The 23,235-nt window shown below is 38.3% G+C and overlaps 1 protein-coding gene across 1 annotated transcript in view; it reads left to right on the top strand.

Annotated features, from left to right (window-relative positions):
* The window catches only part of RICTOR (RPTOR independent companion of MTOR complex 2), a 58,887-nt gene extending 35,709 nt beyond the window's left edge, over positions 1-23,178 (top strand). Inside the window, exons 24-36 of the mRNA XM_014309098.2 lie at positions 483-592; positions 4,096-4,183; positions 4,956-5,048; positions 5,930-6,036; positions 6,681-6,910; positions 7,714-8,743; positions 12,215-12,392; positions 13,659-13,743; positions 14,990-15,223; positions 16,318-16,470; positions 17,154-17,277; positions 18,123-18,261; positions 18,426-23,178. Of these exons, the coding sequence (XP_014164573.1) occupies positions 483-592; positions 4,096-4,183; positions 4,956-5,048; positions 5,930-6,036; positions 6,681-6,910; positions 7,714-8,743; positions 12,215-12,392; positions 13,659-13,743; positions 14,990-15,223; positions 16,318-16,470; positions 17,154-17,277; positions 18,123-18,261; positions 18,426-18,500 (2,646 nt within the window). The 3' untranslated portion in view covers positions 18,501-23,178. The remainder of the gene's footprint in view (positions 1-482; positions 593-4,095; positions 4,184-4,955; positions 5,049-5,929; positions 6,037-6,680; positions 6,911-7,713; positions 8,744-12,214; positions 12,393-13,658; positions 13,744-14,989; positions 15,224-16,317; positions 16,471-17,153; positions 17,278-18,122; positions 18,262-18,425) is intronic.
* The last annotated feature ends 57 nt before the right edge of the window (positions 23,179-23,235 follow it).

Below are 23,235 nucleotides of genomic sequence, written 5' to 3'. Positions count from 1 at the left end.
CATGAAGACAGAATTGTTTGATGCTGTTAGGAAGTAAAGAGGAACACAAGACCATTAAGAAAAATTCATTGTTGTCATAACTTGAATTAAACTCTTCATATGTTATTTTGGTTTTGTAATTGATTATAATTGTAATTGATTATTGTCTCATTCCTGTTGGCAACTTTTTAGTGGTTTAAGTGTCGCTTCTCAAGGAGTACTGAAATGCACGATGATCTATTGAAATCGAGTGTGTCAGATATGAAGTATTTCTTTCTTCCTTTTTTTAACAAATTCCCTAAAATAATTATGAAATTAATTGTTGACTTGCACACTCATATGTGTGAAGTGTACTCATTTTCTTGAGCCCCACCTTCAGATCATAAAAGAATTCAGTCTTTCTCAAGAAACCTTCCTCAATTATTTCTTCCTTATAAAGTCTCATGCTATAACACCATAAACCACTAAATGTACTGTGTCAACCCTCATCTGTTTTCTTACAGGAATATAACTTAAAATATGTTGAATTAATTGAAGAACAACTTAATGAAGCACTTACAACATACCGCAAACCTGTTGATGGGGATAACTATGTTCGTCGGAGCAACCAAAGGTAAATTTGGGAAAATGCATTCTGGGGCACAAGATGGGGGGACTGATCAGGAGAGCTCTAAACTGAAATGTATGAGGGAAAGGGCTACCAACAGGATTTCAGTTTATTATACTCCTGGAGCAGTACATCAGCACAGTGTAAGAAACACACAGGATGAACTGGATGCATTGCTTAGCTCCCACAGTTTTAATTTATTTCAGAGCTTTTATATAATTAGTTTTAGAGCTTTTACAATTCATTTTATTAAGACTTGGTGCGTTGAGTCCCATGACTGGAGTGCTGGAATGGAGGGCTACAGGCTTTTCAGCAGGGATGGGCAAATAAATATATAAGGAAGAGGTTGGATTATACAGCCCTTACAGTTAGTGGTGATGTGGTTGAGAACCTCTGGGTGAGGATTAAGGGGATGGAAAACAAAGGAAGTGATGTAGTGGGTGTCTGCTACTGATTGCTCAGCCAGGATGTTAGTACTGATGAGTCATTATATAGACAAGTAGGAGAAACTTCTGGATCAGTAGCTCTTGTTCTTTATGGGCTTCCTGTGGAAGATTTCAACTTCTAGGCATCAACTGCAGATAATGTAATGCAACAACATGCAGCCTTGGAAATTCTCAGTCGGAGGAAGTCTGGAGGAGAGATACTCAGTGAGCCAACTAGGAAAGATGCCCTCCTCAACTTGCTGTTTGTGAATGTAGTGTTTTGGGAGATGTGATGGAGGGGAGGTTCTCTAGACCACAGTGATCATGGCATGGTTAAGTTTAAAACTTTCAATGTAATGAGAAAAAGCACAGCAGAGTTGCTACTCAGGGCTTGAGGGGAGCTAACTTGGGGAGCTGCTTTAGTAGAGTACATCTTTGAGGCCCAGGAGTCCAGAAATGCTGGTCCATCTTTAGGAGCTATCTTTTAGAAGCACAGGGGTAGGCAATCCCTTGTTGTAAGTCAAGCAAGCAGGGCAGAAGACCACCTTGGCTGAACAGAGAACTCTTCATGGAGCTCTAGAGGAAAGGGAAATAAATGCTCTCTAGAAGATCACCCTTCGCAGGAAGGACTACAAAACTGTGATTCACATAAGCAGAAAGAAGACACAAAAGGCCAAAGCTCATTCAGGACTGAAGCTGACTAGTGTTGTGTGACACAACAGGAAAGAGGAGGTCTGAAGAAAACACTACATCAGTTCTTGCTGAAGATGGTCACCTGACTTACAGGGACGAAGGAAAAACAGAGATGAATTAAAATTTTGTGGGATTTTTTTTGTCTCAGTCTTCAGCAATATTGATAGACCTTGGGCTGCCTGGTTCTCTGAGCGAGAGGTCCACAAATGTGGAAACTGGCTTTCCATATGTGGACACTAACATTGTAGGGGACCATCTGTATCAGCTGAATGTTCACCAGGTCATGGGGCTTGGTTCCCACCAGGCTGAGGGACTAGCCTTATCAGTACTAGCCAACCAGTACTAAAGGAGCTAGCAGATGTTGTGTCAGGACCCATCTCATATCATCTGCCGAAAGTCTTGTGAGTCTAGGGAAGTCCCTGCTGACTGGAATGTATCCAGTTTATTCCAGTTTGCAAGAAGCACATAAGGGAAGATTCAAAGAGGTACAGACCTATTAGTCTAACTTCAGTTTGTGGGAAAATTATGTAGGAGATTATACTGGGTATTGTTGAAAGGCATTTGAAAAACAATGCAGTCATCAGGCACAGTTAGCATGGGTTCACAAAGGGAGAGTTTTCTTCAAGTTGTTAGCCTTCTATGGTAAGGTCACCCGGGAGGTTGAAGGGAAGGTGGTGGATGTTGTTTTCCTGGATCTTGGCAAGATTTTTGATGCTGTCCTCCACAACATCCTTCTGGACAAGTTCTCAAGCTGTGGGATGAGCAGGTTCATGGTGTAGTGGGTGAAGAACTGGCTGAGGCACTGAGCCCAAGGGGTTGTAGTGAGTGGGGCAACATCTGGTTGGTGACTGGTCACACCAGTGGTGTTCCTCAGGGCTCCATTCCTGGGCCAGTTCTCTATCAGTGCTGGAGGTGAATGCACCAGTAGCAATTTGTTGATGATCCAGACTGCAAGGTGCTGTGGATTCTTTTGAGGGACAAGAGGCCTTGTGGAGGCATGAGCAATCTTAAATGGGGTGAAATTCATCAAGTCCAAATGGTGGATTGTGCACCTGGGAAGGAGTGAAACCAGGCACAGGGGTGAAGTGGGAAAGGGGTGGCTCAGGGTGGGTCAGCAGTGCCCGGGCAGCCCCGAGGACAAAGCCCATCCCAGAGCACCGAGCAGGGCACAGCCAAAGCCCATCCCAGAGCACCGAGCAGGGCACAGCCAAAGCCCAGCCCAGAGCACCGAGCAGGCAGAGTGAAAGCCCATGGGGCTGGCTGGTGCTGGGCTCAGGGTGGGTCAGCAGTGCCCAGGCAGCCCTGAGGACAAAGCCCATCCCAAAGCACCAAGCAGGGCACAGCCGGCCCAGGGAGAGGATGGGCCTTGCCTGGGGCCTGCTGGGCCCTGCAGGTGGAGGAGGATGGGAAGGTCCTTCAGTGCTTCCTGAGGAGGGAAACAGAGCTGGAACCTCCTGTGAGGAGCAGCTGAAGTCTTTGGGCTTGTCCACTTTGGAGAAAAGGAGGCTGAGGTGTGCCCTCACTGCTCTCTACAGCTTCATGAGGAGGAGAAGGGCACAGGGAGGTGCTGAGCTCTTCTCCCTGGCATCCAGGTGTGACGGTGGTCACAAGGGTTTTCAGGATGAGGGAAGAGACGTAGATCTGACTCCATAATTAGAAGACTTGATTTATTATTTTAAGATATATACACATACTATAACTATACTAAAAAGAAAAGGGAGAGCTTTTCAGAAGCTGCTAAGCTAAGAATAGGAAAAGTAAAGAATGAGAACAAAGGAGCTCTCTCCAACTCTGTCCGAGAGAGTTCAGTCCTGGATTGGCCACTAACTATAAACATCCAAGATGGGCTAATCCAGATGGACCTGTTGCATTCCACAGCAGCAGACAGCCTATTGTTTACATCTGTTTCTGAGGCCATAGCTTCTCAGAAGGAAAAATCCTAAAGAAAGATTTTTCACAAAGAGATGTCTGCGACATCCAGGGGAGGGGAAGGATGCATGGGAATGGTTCAGAGCTGAAGCAGGAGAGGTTCAGACTGGATACCAAGAAGCATTTCCTTACTACAAGGGTTATGGGTGGTCACATAGAAGAACAGGTGTCCTGGAGAGGTGGTTCATGCCCCAAGTCTATCAGTGTTCAAGAAGCATTTGGACAGTGTTCTTAATAAAAGGCTTTAACTTCTAGTCAGCCCTGAAGTGGTTTGGCAGTTGGATTAGATGATTGTACATCCCTTCCAATTGAAAAAATTCGTTACCTTCTAAATTCCTCAAAAGAATTCTCTGTTTGAAAAAAATTAAGGGTAAGCCATTGTATTCACATTGCAGTGTAATTTATTTTAGAATAAAATATTTGAAGTGCTGGGAAACTTATGTATGTTTCTCTTTCTGCCAGATTACAACGACCACATGTCTACCTGCCAGTTCACCTTTATGGCCAACTGGTGCACCATAAAACAGGCTGCCATTTATTGGAGTCTCAGGTGAGGATAAAAATAATTTATAACTTGAAATATTTTACAGATCATTATAAACCTTTTGAAAAAAGGTTTTAAAAGAGATGGCATTTAAATAGGCATTGTAGAAGAAGTTGATTATGAGTCTTAAGTTGTAAAGACAGTCTTTACCATCTAATCTCATGTAAAATGCCTTCCTGACACTGAAGTATCACCAAAATATCTTGCAACATTTTTCTTAAAATGACTAGCAAAATCTTAGCATGGAGAGCCAATTCATAAAAAGAAAAAATTGTTAGTCTCTGTGGATTGTATATTGACAGTTATACATGTGGTAAAACTATGCCTGTCCTTTTAAGCATACAGAAATTGGGAGATGAGGGAATAAAATCTTTCTAATATTTTGAAAATCTAAGAAAACAAGCCCTAAGCCATAATTGCTTAAATTCACTTTTGATGTGGGTTGGTAAAATGATTTATTGAATTGACAATGCTCTTTGAAAATTTCAAGAGAAAGTGTATATATGTTGCAGTATGTTAGTTTGGCTAATCTGTCATACTTATAATATTTGAAATAACTTCATACAATCTGCGATTTCATTAAAATTTTCTTTTGCATTATCACTGCTGTTAATTTATGGTTATTATTCCAGAATTACCACTGTTCTTCCTGGAGTGCATGATTTGAATTATTACTTTGACTTCTACTACAAATGCAAAAGAACCTGTTTGCCTGTTTGGCTGAAGTCTCCTATTAATTTTCAACTTAGTTTTTTCTTCTTCTGTTTTTCTCCTTCAGAGTATTGTTACAGATCTAAGTTACACTGTTCGTTCTCCAATGCTGGATAAGTGGGAAGGAATTAAGCAGCTGAAAGCAGCCCTTTGGGCCTTGGTTAGTAATATATTTGCTGAGTTTTGCAGTTGTTTAGTTCCATTATAAATGTTGATTCCTAAATAACTAAGCAAAATTCTATAAAACTAAAAAAATAAGGTTTTTTTTTCAAGAAATGTGTCATTTTTTCAAGTTAGGATTTTGTTCCATAATGATACTTTCAGTTGAAGATGGTTCACTGCAACTGTTATTCTGAGGTTTTTTAATAATCCCTTTGTTGTTTTTTCTTTTTAACAAATAAGAATAACACATTGCCATATGAGTATTAATATGTAAATGATAGTTACAAGTTAAAAGTTGCCATGGTCTGAGTTTAATGTATTTGCTGTGGTAGTCCCTCATGTTTCCGCAAGGAAGTTGGCTGCCCTGCCAGTGTTGATCCATGCGGTCATGAAGCCCTGGTACTTGGGACGGGCAAAAACCTAGTGTTGGTGTGTATCCAAGCTACACACCAAAAACCTAGTGTTGGTGTGTATCCAAGCACCTAAATGTGCTTCTTGTCTTCCACAAAGTTAATTTTGGAACACTTGTTCAAGGGGACTGTTAGGGGAAGATACTGTAGATATGTAACCAGACGCCTGTGTAAGCGGAATGTAAAATGAATAAACCAAGATCATGCTGCAGGCTATAGTAGAACTTATAAAGTGAGGAATACATAGTAGTTCTAACTTTGAGCAGCTTTAGGTATTATACAAGTTGTGCTGAGTGCTTTTTTATTAGCACAGCTAGGAAATGCCAGAAAAGGGTACTCAGATCTTTCAACTGCTTTGAGAAGATGGGCTTTAAACTCTACTACCAACAAACAAAATTGTCAAAGCTTTACATTGATGGTGCTGCTGGTCATTTTAAGATCAAAACTTACTTGGAAAATTTCATTCCAGGGCAATATCGGATCATCAAATTGGGGTCTTAACTTGCTTCAAGAGGAGAATGTAATTCCTGATATAATGGCACTTGCTCAGCATTGTGAGGTTCTGTCTGTTAGAGGGTATGTGTGTCTGATATATACGTAAAATTTTCAGATGGTAGTTGTGATCAGTTTTCAGATAGCTTTACCTGATTTACGTAAGTACAGATTTGTACTTTATTGGAAACCAGCTGTTAAAGTCGCCAGTGTTTGAGTATCAGTCTCAGTTGTATGCAACTGCAGAATTGTGTAGGAAGTCTGAAAGAACATGAAGTAAACAAATCTATGAATAAAGGTAGATACTACTTTTCTCCTGTTCTGTAAAACAAAATACTTGCTGTTTATAGCTCTGTGAGAATGTATTATTCCATCTTTTTTATTCAATATATTTTTAAAATATTTAAAAGCATAAATAGATGGCATTTTGTCCAACATTGCTACTGTATAAATGATTGGCCTTTTTTTCAAAAGGTAGTTTTCAGATTTATGTAATCAGGCTCTTGTGATAATTTTTATTTTGTAATAGTATCTTGTTCTCAGATATATTATTGAATTTCCGGAGCTTAAATTGATTTCCAAATTAAAATTAACAGTATACTCTTTCTCAGTTTTGTGAAGTTTGTCCTGAATTGCTTTGAAGTTGTTTCCTTTCAAATGTCAAGTAAGTTTAGTTAAATTAGGTGCTATTATTGTTGCTCTTTTTTCTGTATATACATTAAATACAGAACCTGTGTCTACGTGCTTGGTCTAATAGCCAAAACTAAACAAGGATGTGACATTTTGAAGCATCACAACTGGGATGCAGTGAGACACAGTCGTAGACAGCCTTGGCCAGTGGTCCCTGATGACATGGAGCAGCTCTGCAATGAACTTTCTTCTATACCAAGCACTCTTAGCTTGAACTCTGAGTCTACCAGTTCAAGGCACAACAGTGAAAGTGAATCTGCTCCATCAAGTAAGTAACCAGAACACCAGAACAAGAAAACAGGAGAAAAATGAACAAGCAAACAAAAAATACCTGCAAAGAGCCGAGCCCACCACAAACAGCATTTTGGTGCTCTTATCAACCTTTTGGTAGGATGAGGTACAGACCAATGATGTAAAGGTGGTCTTGCAGTAAAACAGTACAAGCAGTAGGACATTTATGTCCATTCAGAGAGATGCAGATTAGTCAGAGGGAGTAAAAAAGTGTCTTAGGTTCACACTTGGTGTAGAAGAAAAATTTTCACACGAGGGTAAGTTATTTATTTTTATGTTGAGTCGTGGCAGTTTGCTGTAAGATACTGCAGAAACCGCCATGCTTAGGTACAAAGATACACTTGATTGTCCTCAAAGAAGTAAGTGTTTATGTTCTCTGGGTGTGTACACACACACAAAATTTTGCTGTATTTAAATTATTATGTATTTCAAGTACCTAATGCATTTTATTTTTTCTATGGATACTTGGAATTTAAATTAACAAATATGCCATATTTAGGTATCATTAAAGGAGTTCTTAGGCTGTAATCCCAGTAGCTGGATATTTGCACTGAAATAAGACAGTGTGGCTTTTCTTTTGAAGCAGGGAAATCTTAGGTCAGTTACTCTTTAAAATAGCTAATTTGCATTAAGTTCTGCAGAAAAAAAAAGGAATTAAAATTCCAGTAAATTACAGAGACTCTCACTTGGGCTTCTATAGAATGGCTTCCTATTTTGCAACATAGTTTGTAGACTTGGAAGAAATGCCTATTTTTGTGACAAAGTCTTGTATAATTTCAGGTATGTTCATCATGGAGGATGACCGTTTTGGTAGTACTTCCACCAGTACTTTCTTCCTAGATATTACTGAAGATGCAGAACAAATATTTTATGACAGACCTGGACCTTCAAAGGACAAAGACCGTAGTCCCTTTCCTTTTTTTTCTTCCAGTAGACTTGTGAAAAATCGCATTCTAAACTCTCTTACTCTACCTAATAAAAAACACAGAAGTAGCAGTGATCCAAAAGGAGGAAAGCTGACATCATCTGACAGTAAATCAGGCCTGAGGCGAAATCGTACAGTAACAGAACCTAGTGGTAGCATAGACTTTCCTGCTGGGGAAGAATTGAACCCTGTTTTCAGAGTTCCAAAAATCCAGACTTTACGATTAGAAACTTCTTTTGTTGGAAGTAAACATGTGGAAGATACTGATTGTACTCAGAGTATCGGAGAAAATGATCTGAAGCTGCCAAAAGGTCTTGGAAATGAAATTCATCGGGAAAACACAAGCAAAGAAAGGCTAATTGGAGATGGTACTACACAGACACATTTCAAGAGCCGTAGCTTAAGTTTTAATACAGATACCACAACAAGTGGTATAAGTTCAATGAGCTCTAGCCCTTCAAGGGAGACTGTAGGTGTGGACACTACAAATGTAGATACTGACTGTGGAAGTTTGAGTACTGTCGTAAGCACAAAGACAGTTAAACCAAGTCACTGTTCAACACCACAGTCTAACCACCTGCCTCTCTCAAAATCCAACTCTGTATCCCTGGTTCCACCAGGATCTTCTCATACCCTTCCCAGAAGAGCCCAGTCTCTTAAAGCTCCTTCTCTTGCTACAATAAAAAGTCTTGCTGACTATAACTTCAGCTACACAAGTTCTCGAGATGCGTTTGGCTATGCTACACTAAAGCGCCTGCAGCAGCAGAGGATGCATCCCTCGCTGTCTCACTCAGAAGCCCTGGCATCTCCAGCAAAGGATGTGCTGTTTACTGACACTATCACCATGAAGTCTGGCAGCCTGGATTCTCGACTAACCCCAAGCCGGTAAGAAGTTATTCTGTGCTCATTTCTTACTTCAGTGCTGTAAGAACAACTTCATTGTCTTCCTAATATTTTTTTTTTATCTGCGCCTTAAAGGGACAGTTGTTGCAAGGTGATTGGTAACTTCACTGAAAGCAGTACTGATGTATTAAGTGAATAACAGAAGGATAATTGTCCACTTTGTAAGGGCTGTCAGAGAAGCCCAGCTTTCATAGCATTTTATAATGCTGTTGGTGACAAAGAAAAAAGTTTCCTTTTATCACATTTTCTTCCTGTTTTAACTTCTATAATATAAAAAATGCAGTTGCAGTGCTAACATTATTAAAGTTGCTGACATTATTAAGTTGCTAACATTATTAAAGTTGCAAACACATTGAATTGCCCATGAAGTCAGAGGTACATTTCAGAAGAGAATTTTCTCGATGTCACTTGGGGAGGTTTTAGGACAGGGCCTCCTGCCAATATGCTGTATTTGTGTTCACTGCAGCACTGAGGCCAGTGATGAGCTACTGGTACCACTGATAGGAATGTCAGTTTGGCTTCTTAGCTACAGTAGATCAAAGATTTTACTCATAGCATTTATTTTTAGATGGCAGTGTCACCTCTTTATTTTTGAGCAATATTAGATGTTCTGAAGACTAATTAGATAGTTACATAAGATGTCTGGATCTTGACATTGACACTGTTCCCAGCTGCAACAGTCACTGCGTAATAGCCTTCCCTTAAAAGCTCTTGTACTAAATTTTTCCTTCACATCATCTTTTAGCTAGTGCATTGGATTTTCACATTACTGTTGAGATGGAAAAGGCACTTTTTATCTCTGTTCTTGCCTTATCGTTTCTCGAGTGAGAGAAGGCTGAGACGCTACCAGTACGAGTCATCTGCTTACTGTGGAAAAAGCAAATGCTCAGTCCTTGAGCTGCCCTCCTCATACCCAGTTGAGTGTGTATGTCCTGATTGAAAGAAACATCCATTTGTGTTGGTATTTTTGGATCATTCTGGAAAGATGCCATGAAAGATGCCTTTTTTCAAATAAGTTAAAGCTAGAATGAGTATGTTGGTTAGATTAAGGATGATTTAGTAGTTACACTGCGCTATCCTGGAAATTGAAGTGCCATTCCTAGCTATGTCACTGGCATCCTGTGCTAGTGCAGGAACGAGTGGGTGTCATTTCAGTGGTAGTACAGGTTCTGTAATGTCTGTAAGTAATGTTTTACCATTCCTTGCAGTCATGCCCTTGATATGCAGAGCAGCCTTGCTGCAGTGGACTTTGATCCTGCATGCAATGTCATACTGACTATTCCTGGTGCTTAGCTGTTCATGTTCTCTTGTGTCAGTGGATAGAGTCAAGTATTTGAGCTGACCTGCTTAACACTGATCTGAAATGTCTGGAGTGCTTGTATCTCTGAGAAGGTTAAATAATTGCAGACATGCATATTCAAAGAGAGATTCAGATTGTGTTAGTTGCTAATATAATTGATTTGAAAGACTGCAGTAAAACTAGTACATGTGTTTTTCTTGGTGGTTATGGTGTGTCCCCACTGAAAAATTATGGTCCTTACAATTTCAGATTATATTTACGAATAAATTCAGAGTATGTTTACTGGTCCAGCTAAAACTGTCCCTAGCTGCTTTTTAAAAACAAACTAGAAAGAAAAATTCTGTCCTTTTTAACTGCCAAATCAATTTTTGTGCCAGTCTTCTGAAAAGTTTTATTTATGGTTTATTGACAGATTTATGCGTTAGTAGCAACTAACAGTCATAGATTTACTTTTGCAATGTTTTTAGTTGTTCTCTTTTTCAGAAGGTTAAAAAGCCTTTTTCTTTGTGAGGATAAATTTCCCACTTTTGTATTTAAAGACCTACCAGAAATACTAACGCACATATTTTGGATCCTGATAGTGGCTCTCAGCTATCCCCTGCAGACATTCTTTCATGACAACTTGGTGCTGTTTATCACTACTAATGCTGTATCTGTTCGTTTTTCTAGGAAAAGCAGGGACAAACGTTTGGAATTAAAACTTCTATCTTCAATTCATGTTGAGAGTAATTGTAGAATGTTTTATTATTAAGCATTTAATGCAGTTGATAACTTTTTGAGTTTCACGATTACACCATTATTTAGGTTGGAAAAGACCCTTAAAATTGAGTCCAGCTATTAACACAACATGCTCAAATGCTCCACTAAACCATGTCCTTAAGTGCCACATCTACATGTTTTCTAAATGTCTTCAGGGATGGTGACTCAACTACTTCCCTGGGCAGACTCTTCCAGTGCTTGACAACCCTTTCAGTGAGGAAGTTTTTCTTAATATCCAATCTAAACCTCCTCTGGCACAACCCAAGGTCTTTTCCTTGTTTTTATGAAGTTTGGCTTGATTTCTTTTGTGAGTCCACTGCTACTGTCACTAGCACTGGTCAGAACTACCAACAAGAAAATTGTTGATATCCTTTCAGCTGTACTTTGTGCATTTCCATTACATAATCATTTCTTCCATGGTCAAATTTGATAATATAATTTTATCTCAATATAAATCCCATCTGTAGGGATAAGAGGACACTTTATTGCCCAAATAAAAAGTAGATAGAAAACTTCTTCCAAGGCAAAAAGTCAAAAAATCCAGTGTTCACTTTACCCTCCAGTATGTCATAATTTGCAATAAAAATTCACTGTTCCTGACGTGTGCCTTTATTAGGAGGCATATAGGCCATCTACATAGATTGGTTATCAGAAACATTTTTAGATTTTTCTCTTTGATGAGAAAGAAAATGACAGATGGCTAAATGTGAAATTTCCATCATCAGGGCTCTGGTCACCACTGAGGTCTTGTTCTCCAGCCGCTTCTCTCCTGTCTGATTTTCCCATTCTATTTCTTTGCTCTTCAAGCTATTTGTCCAGTCAGCTCCGCTCACAGGTTTAAGTTTGTTCTTTGTGCATTCATGTTGAGCAAATACTTCCTCTGTGCTTGGGTTACCCTACTGGGTGGCTCCTTTGGAGTATGGGAGAAAAAATGTTCCTGGTAGGCTCAAGGTGTGCCTTTGCAGGGATGCGCCTGCTCAGCTCAGAGTTTGTGAGTATCCAGGAAATACACATTCAGTGCATAGGTAGATTTCAGAATCAGGTAGTTAGGAGTTTAGAAACCCAAAGCTTTACTGGCTGTGTCTGGCTGTAAATATTCAAAGCTACGATGTTGAAGAAAATACATGATTTTGCAGGATGGGCAGGAGTTCCTGTATCAAGAATTATAAAGCACTTGCCAGGAACTGCCAAACCATGCAAGACAATATGAGGCAGAAAAAGCAATGAGCCTATAGCTGTTATTTTGTCCTAACAAGCTCTGAGATCTGCAGTGGGAGGATGAGGATGGTCTTTGTGTCAGCGTTAAAAGTAAAAAGGACCTTAAAAGTCCTTTTTACTTTTAACATGCCAGAATGAGAGAGTAACTGCAGTTGTGATTTGTTTCAATGTTACAGGTTCATGAAAGCTTTAAGTTATGCTTCGTTAGATAAAGAAGATTTATTAAGTCCTATTAACCAAAACACACTTCAGCGTTCCTCCTCTGTTCGCTCCATGGTTTCTAACGCTGCTTATGGTAGCTCTGATGATTACATTGGCCTTGCTCTCCCAGTGGATATCAACGAAATATTTCAGGTATGTAGGTTTCAACTGATTTGGTTCATTTGCATTTTCATACTGAAAGGCAGTTAGCTGTTGCCTTTTCATCAGAATAGATTAAATCTAGAGAAATGAGGAAAAACGGATGTGGTACTTTAAAGAAATACATTTTGGAGAGCTAGAGTTTCTTTTCTAACTGTTCTTCTCACTTATTTACACAAGATCGCTAGGCTGGTTTGTTTTAAGGCAAATAATGGCAAAGACAGTGTTAGAGGAGTGTTAAACAGTGGTTTTGCTGACAAATTTGCTGTCATAAGATTTTTAGTTGACATCTGGCTCTTATACTAAAATTAGCATAGTCTGTGCACATTCGTTAATTCTGCTTTAGCCAACCAATAATTGGCATGTTTATCAGCCACCTATAAATTATGTGTATAATCACACAGTTAACTCCCTGCTACCATGGTCTGTATTAAATAATAGATTCTTCTTATATATATCATTATAGTATTAAATTATATTGTCTTATCTTTGAACATACATATATTTAGCTTAGAACAGATTATTTTCAGTATCTCAGAAAATCCCTTCTTCTTTCTACTGGTAGAAACACATTCCTATTTAACAGACTGATGCATCATAGGGTTTAATACTCTGTTACTTAATCATCAAAATCAGGACATGGTCTGTCAAAGGTAAAAGTGGTCTTCCTTATGTTAATCTTACTTAATATTTGCCTTTCAAATCTAAATAAACTTCTTATCAATCTCAAAAAATTGCAAAACATAGAGCCATATTATGTTAAATCATGTATCTGCTTCTGTTTTTCCTTTGTGAAATGACTAGTTTTTCTTTCTCCTTCAAGTCATTGTGGGATATTTGTTACCTCATTTTGTTTCTCTCAGCTCTCTTTGTAGTTGAGACATGCCTGAGCTCCACATCCTACAGGCAGCATTTTAGATGTCCTGGTTGTTTTTGTACTTCATTCCCAAGATCTCCAGTGGTGTAGCATGATCATGGACAGATTATGAATGGCCACTGTGGGTCACTGGTTTTCTTACAGCCTGTGTCACCACCATTTTAACATCTGCTGACTCTTCATGAGCCTTTGTCAATAATGTTCATTCACAGATATTTGGCTTTTCTTTAGTACTCAGGAGCTCATTCTTAATTTCTTCCTCTAATGATGCGTTTTTCTTGAAGTGAAAGAAAAGCAAGGTTTAATTTCCTCATAAAATTTATTTTTTTTCTTGTGTTTGATTATCACCTCTGTTAATTTTAATTTTTACTTGGGTATTCCAGGTAAAGGAAACCCCATATTTCCAGAAGAAAACTACACCTCCATTTGATGAGCATGGATCTAGGGTCTTCACATCTGATGCAGGAGGTACTGGTTTTAATCCTCTCCTGTAGCTTTCTGTTGTTTATTGGTATATTGGGTGGGTTGTTGATTTATTTGTTAATTTTTCTTTACAGAAAACATCATTTTAGCTATTAAGCTTTGAGGACTGTGTTCTGGAATCAGGATAGTAGTCCATTAGTTCCCTGTTTTATTTAGTTTGAGCTAATATGTTGCTTCAAAGTTTGGTCCTGCTCTAAAAAAATGAAGGAAAACCTGCATATCTCTGATAACGTGAGCTGATGCTGCTCAAAATCTGGTAGTGATGCTGTATTACAGGAAGTAACAAAATTTAAGTTTAGAAAAATATGAATCCCACATATTCCCTTTGATTACCAAGATCATTTATAGGAACTTATGGTATTAGATGTGTATTTCAGAAAGTAAATTGTCTTTCTGTGATGTGTCCATGATAACTGATCAGTGAAAATTATGGGATGAAAGAATTGCAAGTGTTTTAATGCCTGGCTTGCTCTGGAATGTATCTCTAGAGAAGTCAGAAATCTGTAGGGTCTTAGTATGTGTTTTTTCAACTGAAAAAAAGCAGGCTTGACTCTGTTTTTTTAATAGTTTATTAGGATAGCTGTTGTCCTACATTTCTGGGTTTTTTTTTTCCCCTTTAATATTATATACAAAGGTGATTTTGCTCGAAGTGTGTCTCTGTTGTTTGCTACGTTTCAGTGTAAAGTAACTCTTGTTCAAAACTGTATTTGTTTGTTTTTTCCACCCAGGGAAGAGCATGTCACTAAAGTGTCTTCTGCTTGTTTCTGCATTGCTGAGTCTAGTTTCTTCCTGTCACGGTCACTAAGTTACAGTTTTTTAAATTGTGTTTATTGTTGCGTTGGTCCATGTGTAATTTCAACATCTGGTATATCGTTGTATTAATCTGGTTTGACACATGAAAATTGGTAATGTATTGGTGTTATGTGGGTATTAGTAATGTTGATACCATGTCAGGATTTACCACTTACCTTCTTACAGTGTGTGTACTTAGAGGTTGAATTCTGTCCTTTGCAATGTTTTGTTATGTATAATAAGTTGGAACTAAATCTTTGTCTCTTTCTCAAATGCTAACAATCTTGGGCGCTTAACCACTCCAAAAAAACACCCTGTAGGTCTTCACATGCACTCCATCCCCAGCCTTAAAAGGCTTTAAAGTGGAAATTAATTGAAAGAGTTAGCATTGGTTGCTTGGTTTTTTGGGGGTTTTTTGATAACTGAATCTTATTTACAGGTCTTCCATCAGGTGCAAGTGATGTTGTCAAAAGCCCTTTTCAGATGCTCCGCCAGCAGATCAGTCTCACAGAAATAATGAACACCAGCCGTTCAGATGCCTGTCAGTTCTTAGAAGGTACAGAGGACACAGGGCTTCAGGAGCACACAGATGAGAACTGTCTTTACTGTGTCTGCGTTCAGATTCTGGGTTATCAGCCTAACACCAAAGTGAGCTCTTCCTATAATCGTGCAGGTTAGTGTTCCTTGTGGTGAAGTGTGATAAAACTGAGAGAACATACTGGCTTTTGTTTGTCTTTAAATAATCTGGTAGCATTTTTGTTTACCTGACTATTGATCTTAAAATTATTTCTCTGATAAGCTTATTGTGCAACCAGTAGTATTGCTATGGTCATTTCCAGCTTTCCACTCTTTAGTATTAGTAGGAGTATGAGTCTGCATGTTTCTTTAGTATTTCTAATAGCATGTCAAAATAAAAAATTTGAAACCTTATTTAGTACTTAAAATGCGTGTTCTGAAAACTGACACTTGCTGTTCAACTAATGAAAAGTCTGACATCAAATCAAGTCTGTGCCATAAAATACAGTGAAGGAAATCTGTGGAGTCTGTTGAAGCTGAGCTGTAATTTCTGGGATTTAGTCATCTTTTCTCATACTTTGAGATTCAGATGAGAGTTGGAATTAATTTTTCTAACCTTCTCTGCAGAGTTTGCAGTTACATGCCTTTTGTCAATTCCTGTGATGGAAAGATAATCCAGTAGTGGATGCTTTAGTAGGAGCACTCAGTGTTTCTACAGTACTGTTAGACATTTTTTAGTAGCAATGTTGGCAAAGGGAGTGATGCACAAATGTGAGGAATGGCTCAGAGAGCTAAGCTGGAGGTTGAGTTAGTAGCAAGAAGGGGTGGCAAATAAAATTCCAGCTGTAGTTACAGGTGCAGCAAAGCCTGGCTCTTGCCAGAGCCCTTCCTGAAAACACCTGTGACAGTTGTGTGAACAAAAAAAAGTCTGCACATGCAAGAGCATCTCTATTGTGTTACATAAAATAGAGTATGGATATATCAGTAACTATATCAGTACTATGTGTCATGCCTTCTTAGGCTTCCATCAGTGTCTGGAAAAGACTCCACTAATGGATTTAAGATTTTTTTTTTAAATATCAGTTTTGGAAGAGTTTGAATATAATTTGTCCTGAATCCACCATCTAGTTCTGAACTGATTTTATGCATAGTACTTAGTGCTTCTTGCATGTTTGCAATTGTTGAAAAATAATGAAAGCATGTGAATTGAGGAAAAGTGTGAATAACAAAGGTACATCTTGTTTATGTCAGATTTTTCAGACATTCCATATACTGACTGGTGTGGGCAGAGCATTCACCATCACTTAGATGTGCATTCCTCCAAATTTTCTGGAATTTCAGGCTGTAGTGATGCAGTATCCCATGGTTCAGCCAGCAGCACCAAGAGTACAGAGCTTGTGTTAGGTAAGTCTGAAAGCCTTATGATTATTAGAAACTATGACCAGTAATGTATATTTTAGGCATTGTGAAAAAATTATATTTCACTTACGTACACTGCAACAAATTAATGCTCTTTATCAGAGAAAAAACAAAACAAATCTGAATAAAAACATCATCCATCTCCAGGTGTGAGAATACAGTTCTAAACTCTTCTCCCTCTGCTATACAGCATTTCTGCAGATTATTCAATACCTGACATTACAAGCAAATTGTCTTTTTTTCATTAAAAAAAAATCTAAGAATTACTGAATTACTGAAAAGAGGTGCTTTATTATGTATTTGTATATTATGTTTTGAATTATGATGGTTTCTTACAAAGTAGCTGATTTTTGAATTCTCCCCTATCTGATAGAAGCTCATCCAGTTTGCAACATGCTTTAGTGATAACAATACCACTGTAACTTTATCTTGCAGGTTTTTCTTTGAAATGGTAGAAATCTTTTTTAAAAGGTTGACTGTTTAAAGTCTTGAAAATAGTGGTGTTCTAAGTTCTACTTTCAATAGAAATATTTTTGATAGCTCAGAATACATATGTAAATGTATGTGTTCATGTGTGTACAAAATGCGTAAACAGACTTATTGTACAAGGTTAGCTGAGTCAAAGACAATTCTGTTTAAATCCACACTTGTTTTATTTGTTTTTCCAGGAGTAAAGTCAATCCCAGATGACACACCAGTGTGCAGGATACTTCTGCGGAAAGAGGTCTTACGTTTAGTTATCAACTTGAGCAGTTCAGTTGGAACTAAGGGCCACGAAACTGGACTCCTGACGTAAGTTCAATGCATTACAGGTGCTTTAGCAACACTTAGTCATAAGTATTCTCTTAAGGTCTCAGGGACCGTGAATAACCTCACTTCTCAAAAGTTGTCAGGCAGATAGATTGAATGTAATGTAGAAGGTAAACAAATAATCTTAAAATCGTTGCTCTGTGTTCAGTATTTTACTCTTAACCAAACCTTTTAAAATCAGTAATTCAACTGTAGTAATTACATACCTAGTGTAGCATGTAGATAAAAGAAACAAATACTTTTTTAGTTTTACTGAATAATAGATAAGTACAATAACAAACCAAAAGTGATTTCTTGAGAAACCCAGCTCTACTTTAAGCAAGAGTACAACTCCTGAAAATAATTTATTTTTTAAAAATACTTAAATATGGGAATATAAATCCAGGGACTAAATGTTGTGACCTGTAGGTTTCTGGGCTACTGATGTTGGAAACCAACAACTGCTAAAAGAAAATGCAGAAATGTGTGGTTTAGTTTCAAAAATGCTTACAGATTTAAAATATTATTTATAACTGCTGTACATGTGGATGCCAATTATTTGATACACTCTTCTCTTTCCAAGTCTGTTATTTTAAGCCTAGGCAATCACAGTAATTCTGTACAACTTAAAAGCCATATATTCTGTTTCATCTCATTAGTTTAGATTTCTTCTGGTTCTGTACAAAGTAATGCTGTGTGTTGTGATGTTCTTACTGTGTCAGTTCTGGGATTTATAATGCCTATTACTGAAGAATTAATGATGACATCTTATTGGAAAGTTTGGGGTCTTTTTAATACAATGGAAATCTGTTCAAGACTTACAAAATTTTGTTTATTCTCTTGTTCAGAATTAAGGAGAAGTATCCCCAAGCATTTGATGACATATGCCTTTACTCTGAGGTGTCCTACTTGCTAGCACACTGTACATTTCGACTTCCATCCCGAAGGTTCATCCAGGAGCTGTTTCAAGATGTTCAGTTCTTGCAGGTGAGTGGAGGGTGCACTGAATGTACCAAAATGGCTGGCTGGGTGCAGATTCCATGTCCTGAGTAAAAGATGCTTTCAGATAGGTACATCCTAAAGGAAGCCATTTTGTGATGTCTCCTGAGTAAAATCTCTAGCAACATTAATACTCCATCCTTCCCTTTTAGATGCATGAGGAGGCAGAGGCTATTTTGGCAACGCCAACACAACAGCCTGTAATTGATGCATCAGCCGAGTCCTGACCTCTGCTCAGGCAGTGCTCTGCATATGGACTTTGAAATGCTCAGACAACTTCCCACTGACTGGATAAAAAGTTTGGAACATCATCTTCGAAACCTTCCAGAAGCTACTGGTACCTGAAGACTGAACTGAAAACATTTTCTTCCTCAACCAATTACTGGCATAGTCATTTGAGCCCTTTGGGGATTTATTAGACATTACCTTAGTTTTAATAATAGTAATTACCAGTATATGCAAGAGCCAAGCACTGAACACCTCCACAAGTTTTCATTTCATTTTCTACCATAAACTATGATGAAGTAGGACAACTTGCAGAGACGTTTTTAATTGACTTCCGATTCTGTTCCAGAGAAGCAGAATGATGCCTTGCTTTTTAAACCTGGACACCAGGAATCAGAGAGATGGGGGTGCATTCCACTGCCAGCAATGGGGAGCCATGCTGTGGTTGTGGGCACCAGGGGATTAATGTTAGCCCTTCTCTGTTGATTTTTGTACTGTTTATAACACTACTTTGGGGATTTGTAACTTCAGACAGAAAGAAATGCCTCTGAATCTGAGGTTTCATTAAGTTATTTTAATATTGCTATAGTTTTAAGACATTTTATTAGCAGTCTCTTCGATTTCATTGCATTTACATACATGTATCTTGTCTGAACCAGTTAAGGATTTTCACTACAATTTGATTTTCAAAACAAGTCAGTTAAACCTTAAAATGCTGAAATCAGATTGTTTTCCCTGAATACTATGCATGTGTTTGCAGTTTCTACACTCATGCTCATATAGTACAAATGTGGGTCTTACTCAACTACAATCCTTTAAAACGCATGATTTGTATCAGATAAGCAAATATTGTATAAACTGAACTTGAAGACATTTCATCATTGCAGGTTTTGTGAGGAGACTTAGGTATGAGTGTTTTCCAAGTTCCACGGAAACAGCTTTTTATAAAAACAAAGGTTTATTTGAATTTTCAATGGATTAGTGATCAAGCATCAGATAGTACTAATAATTGTAGTGAAAAGCCTTAAGTAACAAATTTTGGAGCAGCTGTACTTATAATTTTGTACTGGTATTTAAGACTTGTTGCAAAAGTTAAATGATACAGTGACTGGTAATGATTGAAGTAGTTGCCTCTATCATGTTACTAGTGCCGTTTCTAAACTAGTAAGTGCAAGCTAAAAAAAAAATAGTAGGAATCCCTGTCACTTTTATCATGGATCTAAAGATTCAGAAGCCTTTATCTAAAGGTAGTATAAATATATGCAAATGTGTATATACAGTAGCATGGCCACCTTTGTTAGAATGCCTGTAATAGAGGGGATTACCCTTTGATTTTGATATAGGTGAATAATTCAGCTGGACTGTACTGAGTAGAACGTATTTTTATCCATTCACTCCTACCATTTTTTATAATTGTCAGATTAATACTTAAGTGAAATTTATCCTGATGCTCATATCTCTGTTCTTACTAGCTATGCTACTGGAGATTTCAATAAGTAGTCCTGTGAACGGTAACACACAATTCCTAGTGAAATGTAGAATTTATTTGTTCTTATCAGAAATTTCATGACATCACATAAGCACTGCTTTGCAGCTATCACTTCACTGAATTCTTATGTGCACTGCATACCATCAGGTCCTGGTAAAGCAGACTGTAAGTTGCTGCTCATAGTCAAATTTAGTTCCTAAGATTTATCTTTTCATGAGTTCCCACTGAAAGGAGCAAAAAGAAACTGATTGAACTCTTCTATGGTCATTGACATAAATAATACATCTGTGTGGCAAGACATGTTTGAAATGCTTAGAAAACACACCACACCAGTAACTATTGGGCTTCTGGTCATGAGAAATAAATGCTTCTGTAAAACCAAAATGTCAATCATAGTAGACCAAATAGTGGTATAAACTCCAAAGGAAGATAATGTAGTTTTCCCACGAATGGGGATAGCGTATGTTATACAGTAGTTTCAAACACTACCTCAGTTAGGCTAGAGTAGAAGAGATTTGTTTTAATAACTAAATGGGGTTACATCGAAAAACTCCATGTTATTTTTCTGCAGTTAAGGCAAAATAAACAAGTTTTATCACCTGTATTTAAAAAACCCACCTCTCTTCATTTCTTAAGTTTAACCCATAGCACTTAATGTAGAAAGCATCGTAGGAAGGCCTCTGATTATAGAAAGGTAAACAAATATACTTTTGAAAGAATCTCCATCCCAAAATGCTCATGTGTTCTGAATAACATGCTTGTGTGGGGATCCATGACAACAGAAACTTGACATAAAAAATTATGGCTGCAAATTCAGTTATAAAGTGTGATTTTTCTTCTGAAACTGTATGAGTGTCAGTAGATTTCAACAAGTATGCATCAAGGATGTTAAGTCTGTATTGTACATAACATACATTTCTAGAAAATTAATTTACACACTGACATTAAGCTCACATTGATGTTTCACTTTAATTGGCAGATGAAGGGGATACTGTTATTGAAGGAAATTTATATTGGCTTAGTTATAAACTGTGAATTTCTAATTTTATAGTTCTCTTTTTTTTAATGTCCCTTTCAAGGTCCTTATTTTGGGGTTTTATTTGTATCATGAGAAACGTCGAAAGAAAGCTGTAGTACATAATGATTGTGCTTACATTAGCCCTAATAAAAAATCTCTTCCACTTCTCCTAGGGAAGCTGACAGACCCCCCACTTTTTATATTTCCAGTCTGAGTGATTGGTGATAATGCTCAATAAACGGTAACGTGTGTAGCATTCACTTACACTGTATACAAAGGCACTTCGGTTGCTGTGGCAAAGAAAACTCCTCAGGAACTCTCACACAGCTCAGAGAGGGCATGAGCTGCTCCAGGAGGGAGAGGCTGCTTGTGGAACCAGTCTCAATTAGCAGCAGCTGCCTGATGTCTCTGTGTCTGCTCTGACAGGCAGGGGAGAGGTGGGCCCTTTCCAAGGAGCGGAGAGCCGACTGACCCACACCAGGCATCTCCACAAGGGCCCAGTCCTCTCCACCGAGGGAAGCAGGATGAGCCTAGGGGCTCAGTGTCTCCTTTTGGGGAAGGAGAACTTTTCACCTCTCTGAAATCCAGAAATGCAGAACACTCCCAGCTGTTGTGGACATCACTTGGAGCTGGAGATGATCAGGCTTTGAAGTTCCCAACTTGTATGTGGGGCCCCTGGCATGTTGTGCTTGAAACAATTGCTTTTCCTCATCTGACAGCTCTTGCTTGACTGACGTCTGACAAACATGCCCTAAACGCGCTCTCTTTGCAGGGGGGTGGTGGTGGTTTTTCCACAAGTGGAGTCCTAAACAATTCACTAGTTTTGGGCGCAGTGGCTCAGCACACTGAGGTAAGCTGCCCTTATAAACATTTGTAAGGCACCTCTGGGAATCCTGTCCTTTTGATTTCACTTTGAAACACACATAGTGGTCTGGAAAGGGAGTTGTGGTTTCCACTGAGACTGAAAACAAAACCAAAGTGCCTCTCCTAGGTGTCCGAAGAGTAAGGTAGCTGTTCAGGAGAAATACACTGTAACCAAAACCTGGTGAGAGATAGAAGAGTTGCTGATTTGTAGTCTGTGCCTTGGACTGCGTGTTTGGCGGTTTGGGCAGCAGGAAGCTGGCGAAGCTTATAAGTGATGGTGAGCTCAGGGGCAGCAATCACAGCGGCAGAATTCTCACCAGGCTCTGAGGTCCCGCTAACCTCCCCCCAGTCCCGCTCTGAGCTGCTCTGGAGCCGTGGGAATGCAGGTTCAGCAACTTCTTTTGTTTAACTCACACTTCTATTACTGTGTCCTTATGAAAGGTATACAAAAAATCTTACAACAACAAAAGACTTCAGAGGACATGCTGGAAACCATGTTTTTATTTTTCTGGAGGTCTCCAATCTCCTTGGTTTTTGTTTAACTCACAATAGTTTCCTGCATAGTTTTGTTTTAAACAGATTTATAGTCATTAACGAATGTGGATTTTCTTTAGGTTAATTTTGTAGCATAGATGGACAGCAGTGCCACAGCATGCGGAAATTGCACCTCTGGCTTGAGCTGCATTTTAAAATACACTATTTTATTTGCAAAATGTAATTTATGCCAAAAATTGTAACTTCATTTTGCCACTGAATAGGGTGTTTCAGCACAGGATGCTACGTCTAAAGGGGAAAAAAAGTTCCTTCAAATTTACACTTTGTAAATCTAATCGAAAAATTGTTCAAATACTGGGCTGTCAGCATCCCTAAAACTGCATTACAAGACATTATCTGGATTAATCATTATGATCTGAGGGAAGGGATCAAGAAAAATCTCAATACTTATTCTCCCTGTCCTGTGTGGTCATTTTTTTGTTTAGTAATACGCTGCTACATATTTGGAGGTTCTAGTGTTTGTAGGTCACTGAACAGACATTGAAATCTGATTTATATTGTATACCTGTAACATAGAAAGAAAAAGTATTTATATATTTTACGTAAGAATATTGCATTGAGCTGTGTATAATTTAAAGAGGCTTCTCCCAAAATGGTATTGCCCATCTTGATTTTTTTTTGTGTTTTCCTTTTTTCTTTTTCTTTTTTTTTTTTTTTGTATACTGTGTACAGTTCGTGTCAATGAACATTAAAGGCCTCCTGAAGCGTAGTCTTATCAAAGGGATGCATTGTTAATAAAATGTACTTAAACTTCTTATAGTTGTTCTGGTCTCCTATGTACCTCTCAGCATTAGAAAGAGATTGGAATTTA

Source organism: Geospiza fortis, unplaced genomic scaffold, assembly GCF_000277835.1.
Source record: "Geospiza fortis unplaced genomic scaffold, GeoFor_1.0 scaffold163, whole genome shotgun sequence".
NCBI classification, from domain to species: Eukaryota; Metazoa; Chordata; class Aves; order Passeriformes; family Thraupidae; genus Geospiza; species Geospiza fortis.
The sequence above is the reverse complement of the archived record's forward strand: the minus strand, read 5'-3'. Positions and strand labels throughout refer to the sequence as shown.